Source organism: Nerophis ophidion, linkage group LG10 (genome assembly GCF_033978795.1).
Source record: "Nerophis ophidion isolate RoL-2023_Sa linkage group LG10, RoL_Noph_v1.0, whole genome shotgun sequence".
Lineage (NCBI taxonomy): Eukaryota > Metazoa > Chordata > Actinopteri > Syngnathiformes > Syngnathidae > Nerophis > Nerophis ophidion.
The window spans coordinates 25,325,744-25,349,396 of NC_084620.1; the positions used below are offsets into that span (position 1 = coordinate 25,325,744).

Here is a 23,653-nt window from a genome sequence, read left to right on the forward strand (position 1 = left end):
ATAATACTTACTTACTAACCTACTCAGTGGCCTAGTGGTTAGAGTGTCTGCCCTGAGATCGGTAGGTTGGGAGTTCAAAACCCGGCCGAGTCATACCAAAGACTATAAAAGACGCATTGCCTCCCTGCTTGGCACTCAGCATCAAGGGTTGGAATTGGGGGTTAAATCACCATAATTGATTCCCGGGCGCGGCACCACTGCTGCCCACTGCACCCCTCACTTCTCAGGGGGTGATCAAGGGGATGGGTCAAATGCAGAGGACAAATTACACCACACATAGTGTGTGTGTGACAATCATTGGTACTTTAACTTTAACTTACTTCATCCTTAAACTTTGAAAGTCAAAGGACTTCATGTCCAAATAAGTATGTCCTCCTCACTGTGACATCACAATGTGCCAGATTGCAAAGCCCCGTGAACATTCCAAGACTGTAGCAAAGACTCCTCCATACAAGAAAGATGGGTCCAAATTTTTTTTGTTTATGTTCGTACTTCAAATAGTAAATCCAAAACCCTTTATTCATGTACACTTTGGCTTTTATTGATTTAATTTTAGAACCCAATGTGGAGTCAAAACATTTGCCCACCCCGGTATAGAGTCCTAAGTCTTTCACAAAGCAATTCAACAAAATGTGTTCATCAAAATGGTGACAATAGATGATTTCACACAGAACCAAGCAAAGCAGGACATTGTCGTAACTCTGTGTGCACTCAAGATACAAGATACTCCGTTTGCGTACAGGTGCTGCTTTGCCTGTTGCGGTCGTGTGACTGAGTGAAGGCACATCTGTTTGTGTTAGAATCTGTCCTTGTTGGGTTTTGAGTAAAGAAAAAGGTTGATAATGCTGGATGTTTGATGCAGCACTTTGTAAAAGAAACAACAGTGACACAGAGGGGGGGAAATGGATGCAGTCAGTAGTGACAAAGCAGCGAGCTACAAAAGCCAAATGCAGAAAGTCTCTTAAAAGTGTGTAAGTGCAGAGCTGTCACACTCACCGTCTTGCCTTGTAGTGACTGAGGAGTAGTTGGCTGGGGAGGTACACCGGCTACTGCAGGTCGGCGATCTAGTGTGCTTCCAAACTGAGGGGAAGAAAACATTTCTGTGAATAAGGCACAAAATGTTCTCATTGTTTTACTTTAAACTCATCCATGGTGAGGTCAAAAGTCATTTTTGGTAAGCGTCATACCGTACATCATGGCTGAAAAATATACTGCTATACAATATCAATGGCCCATATTTCCCAAATTGTTTTTGTGCCAGCCTAATGTACTGTCCTGTACCTTGGCTAGGTGTGTCCTGTGCCGACGCTCAAGTGTCCCATCTTCTCTTACGAGCGGTGACGACGCCTCCGAGAAGGAGCTGTTGGCGTTGGGAACACTTTGCTGGCAGGGAGCGGGGAGGGTGTTGTAGAGGGCTAATGAGCCGTGAGATGGTGAGGCGGGAATAGAGTGTACCGCCGAATGTTCTGATATGTTGCCCATTGTCTTTGTGCTGGGAAGGGTGCCATAATGACCTGCAGCAGACATTCAAAGCGAAAGACAAAGGAATAGCAGCATGTTGTATTTGTTAGGAAAGTGAATAGTAATTGAAAATATGATTCTGACAATTTGGATTAAAAAAAATAACAATAATGTGAAGTCATCGTCTGCATCCCAATAAAGTATTTTTTTGGTCAAAATAGGTTTTCTGTTTTGCGTTTCCAGTTCTCTCCGCTATGTTTCTGGCAGCTTACTCTCTTGACTGGGGCAGAGCAGCAAGGCTCACCAGGAGGACCCCAGATTATTCCTCATGGTACCTGTGTGCATGTATAACTGAGTCTTCCTGTTTGTGCCATTATATTCCTGCTACCCTTTGCGCGATACTAGCTTCCATGCTCAGTGTTAATATCACTGGTAGTGTTGCCTCTGTATTTGTTCGAATTGATTTAAGACACACCATAATTGATTCGGGGGAACACTTTCTTTTATTTGCATTTATAGCTGCACCTGATCAAATCAGTGAATAATAAATATTATTTTTTCCAAACAGACATTTTTATAATTATTAAGGATGTCCTGACCAACATTTTTGGCCTTCAATCCCCATCCTATCTTCCGGCCTCAGATCCGATCCAATTTCCAGTCCTGATCATAATTTTTTAACAATAGATTAAGGAACTGGAAATGTTTTTTAGCAAGTAACTCAAGTAAACACAATTACACAGTTTTGTAAAGCTTATTTAAAAACATCTAAAATTGGCTAGTGTTGTCGTAAATTGGATTTCTTGTAGTTAGTGCTACATATTTTTTTAAACAAATTAAAAAAGCTGCTACTGCACAATAACTAAACAAAAACAAAAACTACTATTGGCTTCCATTTAAATTATTTGGGTTTTGCGCTCAAAGCTTTCCTGACTTTGTAAACAATAACAAAATCCCCAAAAATATTTCGTATTAAGAACAAGAAAAAAAAATATCAAGCTAATCACTTTACTGTCATTTATATAATGATACTATACTGTGAATTATAGTATCGACATCTGGATTGATCAACTCTGCATTACATTGTAGATTAAGCACTTCACTTCTTGTGCCATCCTGCTCGGTGTGTGCTTGTAGCATGCTCAGCCATTCCTCTTCCTCTACTTCTCCAGTGATAATGGTAAGTGCAAAGAGGGTTTATTTTCTGCCATGATGGTGAAAATTAGTATCTTAGAAGCAGTTTCACAATCGGATAGACGACGTCAGCGTTGCAGATTTTTTTCATTTTTGAGCGGTTGTTCTTTCAAGACACACATCGTCCTGGAATTCATGCAACTCCTGCATGTGTATAAAAAGGAATCAGATAATGTAATTGTCCATGCGTCTCTTTTGAATTACTATTTCACGCGAGTACAATCCTTAGTGACACAGCTTTATTCAAGATCGGCCGAGCTCGTCAGCTAATCAGCCGATCGCCGTTCAAAAGGCAAACATCCTTACCATTCCCAGGAAGGGCTCACAACATCTCTAGTAATTATGGAACAATAATACCAGATATTTATATAAACTAAACTGACCCTGTTATTAAATTCTTAGGCTGTGTCTCAATTCCTGTATTTCTATACATACGGTACTTACACTTTCCATTTGTAGTGCATAAGCGTGTTCAAACAGCATCCATCCATCCATTTTCTACCGCTTGTCCCATCCGGGGTCGCGTGGGAGGCTGGAGCCTATCTAAGTTATATTCGGGCGGTAAGCGGGGTACACCCTGGACAAATCGCCACCTCATCAAAGGGCCAACACAGATAGACAGACAAACATTCACACTCACGTTCATTCACTAGGGTCAATTTAGTGTTGCCAATCAGCCTATCCCCAGGTGCATGTCTTTGGAGGTGGGAGGAAGCCGGAGTACCTGGAGGGAACCCACGCAGTCACGGGGAGAACATGCAAGCTCCACAAAGAATAATCCAGCAAAGTACGGCAAAACCCAGTGCATTGTCAATGATGTTGTTCCCATCAATACAGCCCAAAAGGTGAGTGCGCAGCCATGGACAATAACACCATCAATTTTCACCATCTTGGTTACACAGCAGAGGGGCAGGGGACTAAGTTTGGTGGTTGCAAATTACAATTAAGAAGGAGATTAAAAAGGGGATAAAATATTGATTTGGTACAGCACTACGGTGTCAAAGGTAGCGCCCTAAGCAACTCAGTGTCCATAGTAAACATTTTCTAGTTTACTGGCACTGATGGAAGTGTTTGATTTGATACACAGCCCTATTCTTCTGTACTTTTTAGTCGTTTTAGTTGAAATCGTTACAATTTAATTCACTTGTTGTCAAACTTTGGTGTCTGTACCTGCTGGCTGAGCCAGACTTTGCCGGGAGAAGGCTTGCCTCTGTTGCCACTCATACAGCTGCCACATGGTGTCGTCCCTCATCGATCTCCTCTTCTCTGCCATGGTGACAGTGCTGGTTGAGGCGGGTCGAAGAGCCCGGTCGTACACAGAGCCTGCTGTACTGCAGATGCTGTCAGGTCTTATCATGCTGTTACGGGGCAGTGTGCGGTAGCCCTCCGGGTATCTGGGAACCAGCTGAGCACGGTGGCTAGGCATGTTTCTAGGCAAGGTCTGGTAGGAGTTAATGCTGTGAAATTAAAGAAAAAGTAAATGGGAAACTGGAAGTAACTGATTAGATCGCTGTCAGGTATGATGACACAAAAAAATGCAGTTTTAAATTAAACGTTGTGGGTTGACGGAACAATAATTAATTAAATAGTAAATTCTTATTTCTGTGCACGGAAAAGGCAAAAATATTTTTCAGTAATATTACAAAATCATAGGGATGTAACGGTATTAAAATCTCACCAAACTATATTAACACGGTATTAAGCCCACAGTACGATATTATTGTGGTATAAGTCCACCACCAAAAAAAACAAAAACACTCAAAAAGGCCATAGTGTGTAAAATGAAGTGGCAGGAATTTTTAGGCTGGACACACTGTAACTGAACACAAACATAATGCTCAAATGTTCTAATTATATAATCTTTTTTTTTTTACCGCAAACAAGTATTTTAAGTGCAGGGACGATCACTGTTTCAAGCAAAAAAAAAAAAAACTAATTACATTCGAGTATCTTTTAAGTAAAAACGTAACAGCCAATGTAAAATAAAAATGTTAGGTTTAGAGTCTTTCAACTTTTACTTTGAGAAGCAGTGTCCTCTACAGTGGACATTTTTATAGCAGTTTGGAAAATGCTCATTCTCAAAAATGTAACTTTTAATAATGTAAATACCTCACACACTGATGTTAATCTTTGCTGGCTTCAAATATATTTTTTGGGTGACGGCTTGTGAGATGCTGACTTGTCCAAGATGTACGCTACCTAGGCTCCAGTTTGACTATTATCCACACAAACATGCAATGTTCACACAAATACGGACGTCTTAAAACGCATTTTTTTCCTTGGGTTCGTCTTCCCCCCCACCCCCGGGCAGAGTGGAGATTTTAAAAATCTCATAGGGTTTGGGTATGAATCGGTAAAACTGAGGTTTTGGTTTATGTCATAAAAAAATGACATTATGTCATGTTTTTTAACCCTATTCAACAATAGCATCTGACTATATTTACATTTTACATTTAACATCGTATTCTATCAATGAAGAGCTGTGTACCACCAAGCCATTTGTGGTAGCAATTCTTTCTGATTGATCAAAATGGCATACAATTTTTTTATGCGGACAGAAATTTGTTTTAAACTTTACTGGTATGTATGTTGTTGTTTTTGTTTTTACATCAGAGGGGCAAAACGTTGTTTTGTAATGGCCTGAGACAAACATGTGCACACAAATGTTGATTATAGAAAGCAATAGAAATAAAGACTTTAAAATAATCTTACAATCTTAAACTACATAAAACTAGATTCAGGTTATGTGGTTTTGAAAATGTATTTTTGTAATACTTGGAACACTTTTTTTGTAACTGTTTTTTGATAAACCGACAACACATCCATCCATCTTCTACCGCTTATCCCTTTTGGGGTCGCGGAGGGTGCTGGATCCTATCTCAGCTACAATCGGGCAAAGTCGCCACCTCATTGCAGGGTCAACACAGATAAACAGACAGCATTCACACTCACATTCACACACTAGGGCCAATTTAGTGTTGCCAATCAACCTATCCCCAGGTGCATGTCTTTGGAAGTGGGAGGAAGCCGGAGTACCTGAAGGGAACCCACACAATCACGGGAAGAACATGCAAACTCCACACATAAAGATCCCGAGCGCTGGATCGAACCCAGAATTGTATTGTGAGGCAGATGGACTAACCCCTCCACCACCATGCTGCTCCAACAACACATGTAAAATAATAATTAAGTTAGCGGTCATTTTTAAATCAATTTTAACATTTTTAATGGGCCATTGACATCCCTGTGCTAATTATGCTGCTTCTATACGACCAGAATTTGGATTATTATTAATATTGACTACTAACACAGTGTTGTTATCGTACTAATGCGGTCATTGTGAATTTTAATTCCAAATAAGCATCCTTAGTTAAAGATGTACTCAGGTATATCCAATATCCTGGCCTTTGTAGAAGGGGAAATATTCAGCTGAGTGACTAAGGGGAAGGCTTGTTTTAGGGTATATAAGAGGGTTTGGAGGATATTGTATATTTTATAACTCAATTAAACCATCGCTGAAAGAAAGAAAATAATCCACAAAGACAAATTAAATATATTCCTTGATTTATGCAATCATTTCTTTGCATGCGATACAGGAACTAGATGATAAATCGCACACGTAACAATGGAGATGACCAAGAACTGACATTCTGTCATGTACACAAAATTGATAAAATAATCAACTTGAAACATATCAAAAAATTATATCTGCTGTGATCTGCCGCTGTATAGAAAATAAACATAGGACACACTTTCCTATTTTGTGCCACAGCACAGCATCCGTGATGGTAAAGAGGGGAAATGATGAAGACTGTAGAACAGCAAATTAAGTCATGAGGCTGGAAAACGAGTTGGAAAGTGAGCAGAGTGTCTACAGATATGTGTGAATACCGTGTCTTAATATTAGTTTTTAATCTTCTATTGCACCCAACCACAGTGACAATGCTCTTCTGACACTGACCACATAAGCTACTTATTGATGGGTTGTGGGAGAGCTTAATGCTGAAAGCAGTGCCTTGGGACGCTGCGTTGCTCCTGTGTTGCTTTGAATGGGTAACTTAATGGCTGTTAAACGTCCGCACTCCGAACTGAGATGCACTTTTGTGGTCACACAAAAAGCTTTAAACGTTTCATGGTGAGCAAGGTCAGCAGAAAAATAGAGGAATCAAAACAAAGGAAGCAGAAAAGCTTTCAAATTTTGCAGAGGAGTGAAAGATTCAGTAGTAACAGTAGCAAGTTATTATGTGCATGGAAGCATCAAATTATCATAATTTTGGTAAAAGAAAACCCTACGTTTTCGGGTTTAGGGTAACAGATTTGCTTGAGCGCAGCATAGCTAACTGGAATGTGATCGCTTCTCTACAGTTACACTAAGGATGCACACATTAACATGTGCAGCATGTGTGGTGTCAGTGAGAAAGGAGGGGGTGGGTTGATAATTGATACAAACACGTGTAACTATTGCCACGGCTAATCCACAGTTACATTTCCAAACTTTTACCATAGAAAGCAATAGAAAGACCAAGATTAGTACACAGTCAAAAAACCAAGATGTATTTCAATTAATGTGATTTTCAATTACTCTTCTGCGAAAACAACTCAAGACCACAGTCTGTCAATCGCCTCTTGACTTTTTATTTCAGATCTACAGTCATGGTGTACACAGGCATTCAATTAACTAAGTGAATAAGTAAGTAATAGCGTGTTCACCAATTGCTTCACAGTTTAGGTAATCAGGAGAAAGGGCAAAGTGTTCCACACACTTGAAAACACGACTCAAAGGCAACAAGTCTCCTTTCGTTTTAATTTTGTTGGAGGGACAGATGACAAAAAGTTGATCGGATGACCTCTGATATCAGCAGAGAACATTTAGTTGAATGAAATCCTGTAAATGTTTTTTACAGGATTTTACAAACGGCCTTCTTTCATCTCCGTAATATCGCTAAAATTCGCTCCATTTTGTCCATTAAAGACGGCGAGATCATTATCCATGCGTTTGTTACGTCTCGTCTCGATTACTGTAACGTATTATTTTCGGGTCTCCCCATGTCTAGCATTAAAAGATTACAGTTGGTACAAAATGCGGCTGCTAGACTTTTGACAAGAACAAGAAAGTTTGATCATATTACGCCTGTACTGGCTCGCCTGCACTGGCTTCCTGTGCACTTAAGATGTGACTTTAAGGTTTTACTACTTACGTATAAAATACTACACGGTCTAGCTCCAGCCTATCTTGCCAATTGTATTGTACCATATGTCCCGGCAAGAAATCTGCGTTCAAAAGACTCCGGCTTATTAGTGATTCCTAGAGCCCAAAAAAAGTCTGCGGGCTATAGAGCGTTTTCCGTTCGGGCTCCAGTACTCTGGAATGCCCTCCCGGTAACAGTTCGAGATGCTACCTCAGTAGAAGCATTTAAGTCTCACCTTAAAACTCATCTGTATACTCTAGCCTTTAAATAGACCTCCTTTTTAGACCAGTTGATCTGCCGCTTCTTTTCTTTCTCCTATGTCCCCCCCTCCCTTGTGGAGGGGGTCCGGTCCGATGACCATGGATGAAGTACTGGCTGTCCAGAGTCGAGACCCAGGATGGACCGCTCGTCGGGACCCAGGATGGACCGCTCGCCTGTATCGGTTGGGGACATCTCTACGCTGCTGATCCGCTTGAGATGGTTTCCTGTGGACGGGACTCTCGCTGCTGTCTTGGAGCCACTATGGATTGAACTTTCACAGTATCATGTTGGACCCGCTCGACATCCATTGCTTTCGGTCCCCTAGAGGGGGGGGGTTGCCCACATCTGAGGTCCTCTCCAAGGTTTCTCATAGTCAGCATTGTCACTGGCGCCCCACTGGATGTGAATTCTCCCTGCCCACTGGGTGTGAGTTTTCCTTGCCCTTTTGTGGGTTCTTCCGAGGATGTTGTAGTCGTAATGATTTGTGCAGTCCTTTGAGACATTTGTGATTTGGGGCTATATAAATAAACATTGATTGATTGATTGATTGATATTGCACACTGATATTAGGTGCACATGTTAACTATTCCCTATCTGTAATATGATAAAGGGACGTATGAATATTTTATTCTACATTTAAATCCCTTCATTGTGGTCTAGATGTATTGGATATATTTTGGTCTAAATTGTGCTCCACAGCCACTTTTTTAACCAACTTTTTGAGTCTGTCATCAATCGATCAATCGATCAATCAATCAATCAATAAAGGTTTACTTATATAGCTCTTAATCACAAACGTTTCAAAGGGCTGCACAAGCTACAACGACATCCTCGGCTCAGATCCCACATCAGGGCAATAATGTTTGTGTGTGGAGGCATTCCCAGATTGTAAATGAAACAACGCCGGCCCTCTCCAAAAGTATCATAATTTATCTTTTGAAGATGTACACTGTTTAAATATATATCTTTAAGTCAATGCTATTTGTCCTTGGCCCTGCACTCTTCAGCATCTACATGCTGCCGCTAGGTGACATCATACGCAAATACGGTGTTAGCTTTCACTGTTATGCTGATGACACCCAACTCTACATGCCCCTAAAGCTGACCAACATGCCGGATTGTAGTCAGCTGGAGGCGTGTCTTAATGCAATTAAACAATGGATGTCCGCTAACTTTTTGCAACTCAACGCCAAAAAAACGGAAATGCTGATTATCGGTCCTGCTAGACACCAAACTCTATTTAATAATACAACTCTAACATTTGACAACCAAACAATTAAACAAGGCAACACGGTAAAGAATCTGGGTATTATCTTCGACCCAACTCTCTCCTTTGAGGCACACATTAAAAGCGTTACTAAAACGGCCTTCTTTCATCTCCGCAATATCGCTAAAATTCGCTCCATTCTGTCCACTAAAGACGCAGAGATCATTATCCATGCGTTTGTTACGTCTCGTCTCGATTACTGTAACGTATTATTTTCGGGTCTCCCCATGTCTAGCATTAAAAGATTACAGTTGGTACAAAATGCGGCTGCTAGACTTTTGACAAGAACAAGAAAGTTTGATCACATTACGCCTGTACTGGCTCACCTGCACTGGCTTCCTGTGCATTTAAGATGTGACTTTAAGGTTTTACTACTTACGTATAAAATACTACACGGTCTAGCTCCATCCTATCTTGCCGATTGTATTGTACCATATGTCCCGGCAAGAAATCTGCGTTCAAAGGAGTCCGGCTTATTAGTGATTCCCAAAGCCCAAAAAAAGTCTGCGGGCTGTAGAGCTTTTTCATTTCAGGCTCCAGTACTCTGGAATGCCCTCCCGGTAAAAGTTCGAGATGCCACCTCAGTAGAAGCATTTAAGTCTCACCTTAAAACTCATTTGTATACTCTAGCCTTTAAATAGACTCCCTTTTTAGACCAGTTGATCTGCCATTTCTTTTCTTTTTCTTCTATGTCCCACTCTCCTTTGTGGAGGGAGTCCGGTCCGATCCGGTGGCCATGTACTGCTCGCCTGTGTATCGGCTGGGGACATCTCTGCGCTGCTGATCCGCCTCCGCTTGGGATGGTTTCCTGCTGGCTCCGCTGTGAACGGGACTCTCGCTGCTGTGTTGGATCCGCTTTGGACTGGACTCTCGCGACTGTGTTGGATCCATTATGGATTGAACTTTCACAGTATCATGTTAGACCCGCTCGACATCCATTGCTTTCCTCCTCTCCAAGGTTCTCATAGTCATCATTGTCACCGACGTCCCACTGGGTCATTATTGTCACCGATGTCCCACTGGGTGTGAGTTTTCCTTGCCCTTATGTGGGCCTACCGAGGATGTCGTAGTGGTTTGTGCAGCCCTTTGAGACACTAGTGATTTAGGGCTATATAAGTAAACATTGATTGATTGATTGATTGATTGATTTTCTTCCACCAGAGACGGTTGAAAATTAACTTTATAAACATCACAAAGTTAAGTACACCTTCACTCACTGATCAAAACAGACTCAGAGTCCAGAACCGCAAAAAAAATCATTTTTTTGCCAGCATTTATGTCACTGCAGTTTTGCTATGCGCATGCCACGATTAGATGAATATAAAACTTTACCCTTCCTTCTCCTTGAATTTTCTACAAACTAAGTCATAAATTCGCCACCTTTTTCCGTTAGAGTTCAGCAGCTAACTACATTTTGTTGTGGCCCAAATGTCGGGGACAAATAAAAATGGAAGGGTATATCTTATAGTATCCATCCATCCATTCATCCATCCATCCATCCATTTTCTTCCCCTTATCCAAGGTCGGGTCGCGGGGCCAGCAGCCTAAGCAGGGAAGCCCAGACTTTCCTCTCCCCAGCCACTTCGTCCAGCTTTTCCCCGGGGGATCCCGAGGCGTTCCCAGGCCAGCCGGGAGACATAGTCTTCCCAACGTGTCCTGGGTCCTCCCCGTGTCCTGCTACCGGTCGGACGTGCCCTAAACACCTCCCTTGGGAGGCGTTCGGGTGGCATCCTGACCAGATGCCCGAACCACCTCATCTGGCTCCTCTCGATGTGGAGGAGCATCGGCTTTACTTTGAGCTACTCCCGGATGACAGAGCTTCTCACCCTATCTCCAAGGGAGAGCCCCGCCACCCGAAGGAGGAAACTCATTTCGGCCGCTTGTACCCGTGATCTTGTCCTTTCGGTTATGACCCAAAGCTCATGACCATAAGTGAGGATGGGAACGTAGATCGACCGGTAAATTGAGAGCTTTGCATTCCGGTTCAGCTCCTTCTTCACCACAACGGATCGGTACAACGTCCGCATTACGTAAGACACCGCACCGATACGCCTGTCGATCTCACGATTCACTCTTCCCTCACTCGTGAACAAGACTCCTAGGTACTTGAACTCCTCCACTTGGGGCAGGGTCTCCTCCCCAACCCAGAAAACATTTACCGGATTTCATTCAACCCTATCTCTTATAGTATTTATTTATTTATTCAATAGACATAGAGCAGGTGGGAGGGCATGAAACGTGAAGAAATATACATGCATGTTCCAGCGGCAATAGTCTCAACTGTGTGGGCTCAGAAAAGGGGGAGGAGGCTTTCCAACACAATATGTCCAAGAATGCCCACATAAGTATGTCCGTCAATCTGTGATGTTACTGATTTTCCGTTGTTAAAACAACACCCCAAAACCCTATAGTTTATGTCGCGCTGTTGCCAAATGGCCAAGTTGCTCTTGTAAAAAAGATTTGATTTAATCATAATTAGTTTACACACCGGTTAACTAAAAGGTAAACATATAAATGGTTTCCTCCAGCTTGTCAATAAACTTGTGGTGGTGGAGGCATAGTGTGGTCAATATGACACCATCATATAATTTGCATAACTGTTGATGATGTGTATACCTTCTATAAAAAAGGCTTAAAAAAAGGTAATACATTCATCAACTAATTTGTGTTATAAGTAATTGGTATTAAAATTGTTTTTCTTATATAAATTGTTTTGCTCTATTTTTATAAGTATTATTATTGTACAGTGTAACACAGGTGATGTACCAGTGATGTCTACTGGTCTTTCAAGTAGGGTAAGCTAATATTCAACTATAGGTTGTATTCACCAGACCGTCTCATTAACTATGTGAGGCGTGAAGAGGTGGGCCAGCAAGCATCTGTCATTGCGTTCTGTGCGGAATTTTGCCTTTCGTGAAGAAAAAAATAAAAATGCCCTTGTTGTTTTAGGCTGTTGGAACTGTTCAAATCGGGAAAAGGATATACGTTTCTTTAGAGTTCTTCGAGAGGTAATCAAGAAGGGTGAAAGATGTCAAGATTTTACGAAAGACAACGAGAAAAGGGGCATGCACTTCAGTCCAACAGAGCAAAGTTGAATGCACAAGATTGTAGTGTTCACATTGTTAAAGGTTTATTTGATATACATTTAACGTTTAGTATTCCCCATTTAAGTATTACCTTGATATATTTGTAGTTGATCTTAATTCGCATTTTTGCTAAAAGTGTTTCGTAAAGCACCTACTCAGCGAGTCTAAATAAAAGAAAGCAAATGTGAGCAAAACCTAAAATAGTTAAGCTTTAACCAAAGGCATAAATTAATTTTTCAGCACATGCACAACTTTGAGATCTATAGTTATATTTTGATAAAGACGGGGAAACATACGCATCCTTATAATGATGCATGCAATAACAAGTAAGCAACAAACATGGCTGTAAAACGGAAGTTAAATCATAAAATGCAACCTTACTCGAGCAAAAACGATGCATGATTTATTCAAGAGAGTCATGACATCAATGTCCTTGACCCAGTCAAACACAAAATAGTTGTAGACCAAAGTGCTTTTCCAAGTTTTCATCTGTTTTGTTGTGTTGAATAATGTCTGGAGCACCGGATAATTTGACATGTCTGGGAACTCAATCGACAGTTAACCCTTAGGATCACACGACAAATCTTTTTTTGATAATGTATAGGGATAGATTACGTTGCATAGTTACATTTGTTTGCTCGTATCTGCTTTTAGTGGTAAGATCTACGACCCTTGCCTACTCAGATAGTTCGCACACTGTTTGCAGCACAGTAGCCAAATTTGTTTGGTGGTTCACTACTATGTTTACTTTCGTTCAAAAGTCAAGCGATGAAATACAACCTGTCTAAACATTAATACAGTCTCTACTCTCCAATAAAAGATAAAAAATATAAAGATGCTATATTTTACAAGAAATGCTCCATATCAACAGGAACAACGGAATTCAAATTAAAAAATGCTCGGGTAGTGTTTTATATTTCAAAATTGTTCAATTTACTGTCAATCAAAATGGGATTCAGCCTTACACAGATCATCCAATCATCATGCGGACGCCCGGCGCCCTGTACTCAACCGTACACTTGTTGACCCATTAGACTTATTGGCTCTTTTGCTATAAAGAGTGGAGAATTCTTCATCAAGGTTCACTTTTGGCAGAAGCTTACACGTGGAGGCCCCCACTTGCGGTGCTTAGGTATTCAATCGACAATGCTTTCGTGGGAGTAAGATCAACGCTGTAACATTTATCTGTGACCTGTTTTAAAAAAATGTCTGTGAAATCTTCCAGAAGACCTGACCTCTGACGGTTCAACAAAAGAACGTGAGTAGTTTAACAGTGGTGTCATTGTCATACTTGAAGTGGGATTGGGTATTATAAGCTTATGGCCACATTGTGTTTTACAGTCCACAGCTCCAAACTAGTTATTTTAAAACCATGTTTCTTAAAAAAAAATAATAATAATATAGGCGTATTTAATATCCTATTTGCCAGAGTAATTAGCACTGATTCTGACTCGTGGGACTGGTAAACTTTCCAAAGAGACCAAAGCCATACCTGTACTCCAAATGGTTCGATGACATATTTTAAGTTTACAATGGAAACAACAAACTTTAGCCTAAAAATTCAGGCACAATATGGATTACCTTCTGACGTCCTCTTCTGTCCCTCTTGCCCTGTGTGTCCGTGTTGAGTGCTCCGACTGCTGAAAAGAGTTGCTTCTGGACATCCTCGCTTGTTCCTGGACTGGTGTCACTCGGCTTGTAGCCTGGTTTTCACGTTCCACTGCCAGACTGCAGTCGCTTGTATGATCTCCTGACCCCGATGCAGTGACGTGTGCGGGCTTTGACAGGGTAACGTTGGCCTGCTGGCCTTGGCGGGATGCAGACACTGCCGCTGCAATGGCAGCTGCCTGAGCTGGCTGCAGCTTGAGCTTAGTGCGAGAAGTCTCAGCTACAGGAGCTTGCTGAAAGCAAATTTTATCACCATGACGGAGCGTCGCATACTTTTCCAGGTCTCTCAGGTTAGCGTATTTATCCCCTTCTCGGAGTGTACTATATTTCCTAACTTCCTTCAAAGTGCCGTATTTGTCCACAACTTGTAACGTGCCATATTTATTTGGCGTCTCTTTTAAAGACAGCTGTCTCCTCACTTCCCTTTGAGGGATGTATTTATGTGTGTCTTTCATCAGACTGGGCCGGTCTCCAACTTTTTGCAGCGCATATTTCTCCCCATCTTTTGCGAGAAAATATTTATCATCAACTTTAGTGTGAGCGTAGTTTTTGTCAGCTGGTGTCACTGTGTATTTTTCATCCACTTTCTGTACAGAGGACTTTCCCAGGTCCCTGTGAAAGTGGTACTTTTCTTCATCCTTGCGATGGATGTAGTTTACTCCGTCCTGCTTTAAACAATACCTGTCCACGTCTTTCTGTAATGTGTAGTACTCTTGTTCCTTCTGGCTGTGAATTTTCTCTGCATCTTTTAGCCGCTTGTCGTCCATCTTTGATAAACAGTTTTGATGCACAGGCTTCCGATTTCGCTCATTGTTCTCCACCTCGGGATGGCGGAAGACTCTGTTATTCTGTATGTTGTTAAGCTCCTGAGGTGCGCGCTGATCTACTTTCATCGAGTCCAACCTGAGGAAACAGTAACAACAGAAAGAAAATGTGAAAAAAAGTACCAACGCTTGGTCTCTTGTGGTATTGCAAAAAACAAAGAAAACGCAAGTTACATTCAGAGTTGCTCGTAAGATGCAAATTGAACTGGAAAAAAAAGAGAAATGTACATAATTTGCCTTATTGAATTTTGTCTTCTGAGCCTACCTTGTTCCAATTAAGTGTTGTTTTCCCTGTTCTATCTGTTCTTTTGGACACTAAGTTTATTTAGTATTTTTTCAGTTGCTAGATTTTAATCCCAGTTCTGCCTGTTGTTTTTTGTTTGCACTATGTTTTTCTCCATTTCTTTTGTATTGTACACTTTTGTTGTTTAGTATACAGTGGAACCTTGATTTAATTAATAGACACTGGAACCTTGATTGAATATGAACTTTTGTATTTACAAACCAATTTGTTTAAAAATGTGCTTTGTTTACGAACCTTTTCCCTGTGTATGAAGGTTTTATCCATATGTTGGGTTCCTCCCAGCGCAGACATTTTGTGCCAGGCAGTACCTCCGACGTGGGCAGCGGATTAATCTCTAGTGCTCAGTCATTCAGCAGATCAGTGGTGTCCTTAGCTACTTTGCTAGGATGTTATTTTTATTTTTTTTAATAGCCTTTTTACAGCATTTATCTAGTTTTGCTGGAATAATATGAGTCCAAAGAAAGCAATGGACAATCGATATTTGGCTTGAAACTGTTGTCGACACTGGCTCCCGGTTCTCCCGTTCCCTTCCGCCGTTTGCAATGCAGATTAACTGACAAGGTAAAGTGGAATTTTTATTTATTCACAATCATTTCAGCGACCTGGCTGTCAAAGGTAAAGAGTTTTGCGATTTTAAACTGTGTGTACACCACAAGGCTAGTGAAAGTGTTTGTGTGCGTACCAGTAGGGTCGCTGCCATTGAGGACAGCTTAGCTATTTATTGTTGTTTTGGCTTTGTTGTTAAATAGAAAGTTGATCCATCACCCTCTTGTTATGTTTGTTTGACAGACAGTACTGTATAACACTTTATATTGTGTACAAAGTGCACAAACCTTTACGAAACAATGCACTTTTGTTATGGCAGGAACCCATTACTCATTGCTTTTATAGAGAAATCTAATTTAATTTACAATTAAGTTTGTAAATCAAGGTTCCACTGTATCTTTCTAATAAACCGTGCTGTATTACATTTTATGCCTTTCATGTCTGCGTCTGCGTGCTAAACCTAGCCAAACCTTCAGAGGGATGAACAGGATTTGACCATGATGGTATTGTGCCATAAATAATCTAGTGTCTCGGATGCAAATTACATCTTTACTTGGCAGATTTAGACACATGCCCAAGGATACTAAAGATAATGAATATAGCTGGTCACAATGTGTAGTTCTACAGTATATAATGACAACTTTGTGTATCAGTGGCTTTTCCCCCCTGCATGTTAGCACCAACCTTTTGGTGGGTTCACTGTGGACAAGCGCTGCATCTGTCATGACTTTCATCCAGGACTCCATTTCTTTGGCCGTGTCGGTGCAGAAATAGTACGTCCTCATATTGGGGTGAGTGGCCTGTCAAATAAAGAGAAAACATGGAGTTATTTTAAGTACCATTATCATGTCGCGACATCATTATCATGTCTCGACATCATTACTGTTGTTGTTCGTTCATTTCCTACTTATCATCCTGTCTGGGGTGAGATGGAGCCTCTCTTAGCTGACTTTGGTAAATGGTAAATGGGTTGTACTTGTATAGCGTCTTTCTACCCCTTTTTAAGGAGCCCAAAGCGCTTCGACATTATTTCCACATTCGCCCATTCACACACACATTCACACACTGACGGCGGGAGCAGCCATGCAAGGCGCGAACCAGGACCCATCAGGAGCAAGGGTGAAGTGTCTTGCCCAAGGACACAACGGACGTGACTAGGATGGTAGAAGGTGGGGATTGAACCAATTACCCTCAGATTGCTGGCACAGCCACTATACCAACTTCGCCACGCCGCTCCAACTTTGGGTGAGAAATGGGGAACACCCTGAAATGGTTGCTAGTCCATCACAAGACACATACTGTCTAGGTGGAGAAATAAGTACACAATCACCTATTGAAGAACAGTATCTAATTTGTATTAGGGCTATCAAAATTATCAAGTTAATTAATGTAATTAATAAGAAAAAAGTGTCACATTAATCATGAACACACTTATATAAATCATCCAATTTATTTTTACTGTACAAGCTCTTTTACCTTTACCGCTATACGGTCAGTGATCTCATCTATGCATAGGTCAGTAAAAAAAACGAGTGAGGATACTCCGACTAGTGTGCTCGCTGGCAATTTTCACAGCCTGAAATAACTTTAGATAAAACTGTTACCAATTTTTGTGCAAATAATTGATATGCATTGAAGTAAAGCATTTAAAAACTGGATGAGATTCTTACGATAAAATTGAATTTGTGTACAAATATTAGGGTCTTTTCTTCAACAAATTTTACTTTTGCAAGTGAGTTATCACCCGTTATTAAAAATGATTAATCCAAATTCCAAAATTGGATTATTCTGATTAAAAAAATAGTCAATTGACAGCCCTATTTTTTCTACAGAGAAACACGGATTGTAAAAAACAAACAGGAAACTAACATTGAATAAACATTAAAAAAATATTTGTATTTGATTGAGGGAAATAATTACTGGATTTTAATGCAAAACATGGAAAATGTGGAGGAACTCTAGTTGGCAAGCACAGAGATCAGATGGTCAGCAGGGCTGCGCACATCTCAGGAATGATTTTTGTAAAATAAACGTATTTCACTCAAAAACTAAATATTTCATATTTGTTTATATAAATGTATTTTTTATGAATTTATAACCTTTATCTAATTTACAAAATGAGTAGAAGATCAACTACTTATTCCCCCCTCTGTACAGCCAACGACCAGTCACACCTAAAGAGGGTACACAGCCGGCCGGCCTCCTTGTTTCGCTGTGTTTCCATCCATCCATTTTCTACCGCTTGTCCATTTTTGGGTCTTGGGCGGTAGAGCCAATCTCAGTTGCATTCGGGTGGTAGGCAGAGTACACCCTGGATGCCACCTCATTGCAGGGCCAACACGAAAGACAGACAACATTCACACACTTGTAACGTCTTAAAATGCAGCAGGCTAACGATCAATGTCATCCATCCATCCATTTTCTACCGCTTGTCCCTTTTGGGGCTGCGGGTGGTGCTGGAGCCTATCTTAGCTGCATTAGGGCGGTAGGCGGGGTACACCCTGGAGAAGTCGCCACCTCATTGCAGGGCCAACACAAAAGACAGACAACATTCACACACTTTTAAAGAAAAGTTGCCAATTCATCGCCGAATCAATGACCTGAAATCATTTAATTGACATTTTAATTCACCTTGAAGGCATATTTCCTGCTGATGTGGTCATCCACAGACAGCATGGAGACATGAAAGCTTGGCAGCAGGATACTGCCCAGGATGCTGTCTTCTTTTTCATCTACGACATATAAATAATGACACAATTTTTTTAAATGTCAAAAAATATGATAATTGCAAGTAATTGTTTGGTAGCGTTTTAAGCTTAGTATTATCCATTTTGTATATCCACAGGTATACTGTGTGCACAGCGTACTTAGTGAGAATTTTGACACTGTAGTGAATTATATTTATATAGCGCTTTTCTCTAGTGACTCAAAGCACTTTTACATAGTGAAACCCAATCTCTAAGTTACATTTAAACCAGTGTGGGTGGCATTGGGAGCAGTTGAGTAAAGTGTCTTGCCCAAAGACACAACGGCAGTGACTAGGATGGCGGAAGCGGGGATCGAACCTGGAACCCTCAAGTTGCTGGCACGGCCACTCTACTGGTTGGTAGAGTGGCTGTAGCACTTTCCCAAAATCCTTTATTGTTGTTGCATCCATTAGTGCGCCAAACAAAGTATTTCAATTGAAACACAGCCCTACTATACAGAGTACACTTATTGAAATTCACTGATGCAAGTATTCAATTTGGGACGCAGCTTGTATTTTTGAACAACTGTGAGTATTCTTTTTTTGTAGTTTTAGAAGTATAATAAGTCTTGCATCATATTGAGAGCTGTTTATATATTTATAACACCTCATTTGACTGTCGCTTCACAAAACAGAATTAATTAAAGAAAGTGTTCAGATTGTGTAGTGTATCTGAACACCACTCCAAAGAGCCACCATAAATAGCATATTATAAAATAAACACCTATCAAAACTGAACATTATTCTTTTTGTAAATGGTGTAACCTTTGTTACATATTATTAGATTGTGCAGAAAATGTGGACGGTCAGTTGGTTGGTTGGTCAGTATATGTAGGAAGAAAATTACACTAAAATGTTTTTTCATACTGTACCATAAAGACAGCAGCGTGTGGCCATGTATTTCTTGTTAATTCAAAAATCATTCTTTATCTGCCTGTAACACTCTGTATTCATTAAGTGTTTTAATGGGTTAGCCACCCGTACTGTGTGCTATGCATGAATTTGAACTGTTTCCAGTTTGTGTCCCCTTACCACGGTAGTAGAAAAGGCACATGTCTGAGAGGACAAACCACCTCTTCTTCCACAGCTTCATGCCAGTACTGTCCTAAAGGGCCGGATGGGGAGGAGGTCATAATTACCACACAATCATTTAATAATGATGTTCTCTCACACACAAGGCACAGATTTTTTAAACCCTACCAATGTAACAATCAACGGCTACGTGTAATGGTACATTTATTTGTCATCTGTTTTTTGTAGTTAATACTAACATGATTTTATTTTGAAGCTTACTTTGCACAGAACAGGAAATTTCTAGGTTCACATTTTAATGTTGTCTAACAAGACAGCGATAATCAAGTTAACAATACTACAACTCCTGTTGACCTAAACAGCCGGTTATTACAAAGAAATGACCCATATGCTTATCAAATTTAAGTAGACAAAAGTAGCTGACCAGATATGTTCATGTTTACTATAATAACAATAACACAACAAGAAGAAAAGAATGTGAATAGACTCCTCGGCATCCAACATCTCCTCTCTCCTTTCTTCGTCCAATATAAGCGAGACTTTAAGTAAACAACTTCATTTCTTTAAAGTGGAGGAGGTCAAAAGTTGATTACTATCAACTAAAACAGATTAAGACCTCGAAAGTTTCGCTGATGATGTTATGATGACAAATATCATTTGTCATCATCATAACACAGTGTTAAATCCTGCCTTACCTGTTTGTAAAGCCAGTTGCTTTTGACAACTGGAGCATTGAGATTCCTCTTGATGGAGTTGGACCTCTTGCCAAAGTTGTGAACTTTTTTGGAAGACCTTGAGGGCTGTTGAAAGAAAAAGGAGTATATAAAATAAACATGTGTTGATTCTGTCAAAATGCTTAGATGGATGTTGTATTTTTCTACACAGGGGAAAATAGGTTATAATAAATAAATAATAAATATTTGATCACCTGCACACCTATTCATATTTTACCAACAAGTAAACCCACAGAATGTGTCCATGAAAAACACGTATGAGTCCTGTCCCTTTAAGAAAACACTCATAATTTCAAAAGTACTATAGAATGTTTTATCCATTTTTATATTTTATACAATTTTGTAATAAAAATTTAAAACAAAGTGCAATTTGAAGTGGAAAGTGTACAATGTTCTTATGAGACCCAATTGCAATAGGAATACATTGTCCGTGACATTCCTACGGTTATTTACTTGAACTTATCCAGTTCAAAGTGAAAGCACTGCATTTCAATGAGTAATTTATGCTGCAATTTGACCTTTTTTCATTTTCACTGCAAAATACAAAGCCGGGTCCTTTTAAGCTGATTTATGAATAATGATATCTCATGAATATAATATAGTGTAAATATGGTGTGTGAATGTGAGTGTGAATGTTGTCTGTCTGTCTGTGTTGGCTCTGCGATGGGATGGCGACTTGTCCAGGGTGTACGCCGCCTTCCGCCCGATTGTAGCTGAGATAGGAACTAGCGCCCCCCGCGACCCCAAAGGGAATTAGCGGTAGGAAATGGATGGAAGGATGGATGGATGGTGTTATACTTTCTTTTAGCAAGTGTATGCAGAAATACAGTATCATTTATTAATGACAGTGCAGAAACTCTGATTTCAGCTGCAACGGAAAACCGTCTATTGTATATTGTACAATAAACAAATAAACATCTATCGGTACCTAAAGAGTTATATTAAAAATGTATTTGATTGCAAAGCTTGTTAAAGCCTCCCCACAAATTTATATCAATAAAGGATATAGTTTTATTAATGTATTTACTTTTTTCATCAAATTGTTTTATTAATACATATCCTGATAATACCAACATTATATTATATTAATTTTATATCAGCGTGTTGATTTATTCCTCAAAATAATTGAAAATTTTAATAAATCAATACCCTGATTATCCAAATATTATATAAATATTAAATGGCCAAAACATTTCAGCCATTATTTTTTTCCACATTTAAAAAAATTCCTGATTAACCAACAGTCCATAATATACAGTATAGATCAGTGATTCTCAAATGGGGGTACGCGTACCCCTGGGGGTACTTGAAGGTATGCCAAAGGGTACGTGAGATTTTTTTACAATATTCTAAAAATAGCAACAATTCAAAAATAATTTATAAATATATTCATCGAATAATACTTCAACAAAATATGAATGCAAGTTCATAAACTGTGAAAAGAAATGCAACAATGCAATATACAGTGTTGCCAGCTAGATTTTTTGTGGACATGTTCCATAAATATTGATGTCAAAGATTTATTTTTTTTGTGAAGAAATGTTTAGAATTAAGTTCATGAATCCATATGGATCTCAATTACAATCCCCAAAGAGGGCACTTTAAGTTGATGATTACTTCTATGTGTAGAAATCTTTATCTATAATTAAATCATTTGTTTATTTTTCAACAAGTTTTTAGTTATTTTTATATATTTTTTTCCAAATAGTTCAAGAAAGACCACTACAAATGAGCAATATTTTGCCCTGTTATACAATTTAATAAATCAGAAACTGATGACATAGTAATGTATTTTACTTCTTTATCTCTTTTTTTCAACCAAAAATGCTTTGCTCTGATAGGAAGGTACTTGAATTAAAAAAATGTTCCGAACCACTGGTATAGATGAATAAATGTTTTTCCTTTATTTGCCAATTACAATTTAAAATATATATATTTCCTAATCATCCAAATAATATATAAATATTTTATGGGCCAATACAGTTCATCCATTATTTTTCTCATGTCTAACTAAATGTTATATACTGAACATTTTATTCAGTTTAGACAAATAAATGTTTAATATTTCCCGCTAAAACTTTAAATAAATACATTCCATGATTATCCAAATAATATGTTAATATAAGACGATACATTTTATGTATTTATTTTTTTCTAATCTAAAATTAAAATTTTAAATTAAAATGATAAACTGAATGTTCTTTATCAAGGTCAAGGTCAAGATTTATTTAATGCTACCCGGAGTTAAAATAGTTGTGCAGACATTTTTAATTCAGTGTCAAGACAGATGGAAGCAAGCAATCACAAATCATATAAAACATAAAAACATTTTAGCATGGACATTAAAATATAATACCTAATAAACCAATACAATCATTGTATTATATGGACCAATACATGTTTTGTCATTTTTTTCCATCTAAAATACCATACAACTTTTTAATTGAATTAATTAACACATTTACTAATTATTAAAATACTATATAAATGTATAGTTAGCGAGATATACTGTATACGTAGCTAGAAACGAGCGAGTGAGAGAGCAGGAACATTTAGATCGGTGGTATCCAAAGTGTGAGGGTATAGTGTCCGTAACTTTTACAAAATAATAATAAGAGACATTTCAATCCGTGCCACCCAAAGTTACCCCGTTCTTGGAATTTAATAACCATACTGACCCGCGTGAACGAAGAAGAGAGGGTCACTGTGGTGGCAGGGCTCTCAGCAAAGGTGCTGTTGTCTGAGCCCCCTGTGTAGTTAGACGCTTCGCTCATGGTGCTCATGTGACGGTCCTTACTGTCACCGTTGTCCTGCTCTGTCTTTGGAGCTGTCCTGCCACAAGGTAAGAGACATATCGAAACAATACATTTGACCAATATATATAACATGGTGAGTACAAGGAATGTTATTGTTTTTTGATGGTTAATCCAAAATAGCATCAATAGATGTGTGCAGGTGTCTCAATTGAAGCGATCAGAATAGATTCGATAGATTTCTGGAAGTTTATTTTAGCATTTCATTACATGTAGTTGTATGCTGCAGCCAAACTTTAAGTGCAATATAATGTTTTACCTTCCAGGGACGCTGCACTTATTCCAGTGTTAGAAGCGCGTACAAACAAAAGTACACCAGTTGACGGGAAAAAAAAGGTGGAACGCCGGATTTGACAGGAAATTACCATATTAAAGGAGTAATGCACTTTCTTTTGTTATTTGCCTATCATTCACAATCTTTATGTAAGACAAGAACACAATTTCTTTTTTTTTTGCATTATAACTCGGAAATAAATGCGAGAAAAATGCCACCTTACAATGGAGCCTACTTTGCTTCTAATTCAGGTC

The 23,653-nt window shown here is 39.3% G+C and overlaps 1 protein-coding gene across 20 annotated transcripts in view; it reads right to left on the minus strand.

Moving 5' to 3' along the window:
* LOC133560538 (pleckstrin homology domain-containing family A member 5-like) overlaps nucleotides 1-23,653 on the minus strand; it is a 162,527-nt gene that overhangs the window by 41,570 nt on the left and 97,304 nt on the right. For all 20 annotated transcript variants that reach the window (XR_009808475.1, XR_009808477.1, XR_009808478.1 and 17 more), the window contains 9 exons: nucleotides 22,991-23,144; nucleotides 20,274-20,378; nucleotides 19,579-19,651; nucleotides 18,432-18,532; nucleotides 16,485-16,600; nucleotides 14,040-15,029; nucleotides 3,826-4,112; nucleotides 1,282-1,514; nucleotides 997-1,080 (listed from right to left, as the gene is read on the minus strand). Coding sequence is in view for 15 of the 20 variants with exons in the window: in XM_061913147.1 (XP_061769131.1) it covers nucleotides 997-1,080; nucleotides 1,282-1,514; nucleotides 3,826-4,112; nucleotides 14,040-15,029; nucleotides 16,485-16,600; nucleotides 18,432-18,532; nucleotides 19,579-19,651; nucleotides 20,274-20,378; nucleotides 22,991-23,144 (2,143 nt within the window). In the remaining 5 variants the exon portion in view is untranslated. The remainder of the gene's footprint in view (nucleotides 1-996; nucleotides 1,081-1,281; nucleotides 1,515-3,825; nucleotides 4,113-14,039; nucleotides 15,030-16,484; nucleotides 16,601-18,431; nucleotides 18,533-19,578; nucleotides 19,652-20,273; nucleotides 20,379-22,990; nucleotides 23,145-23,653) is intronic.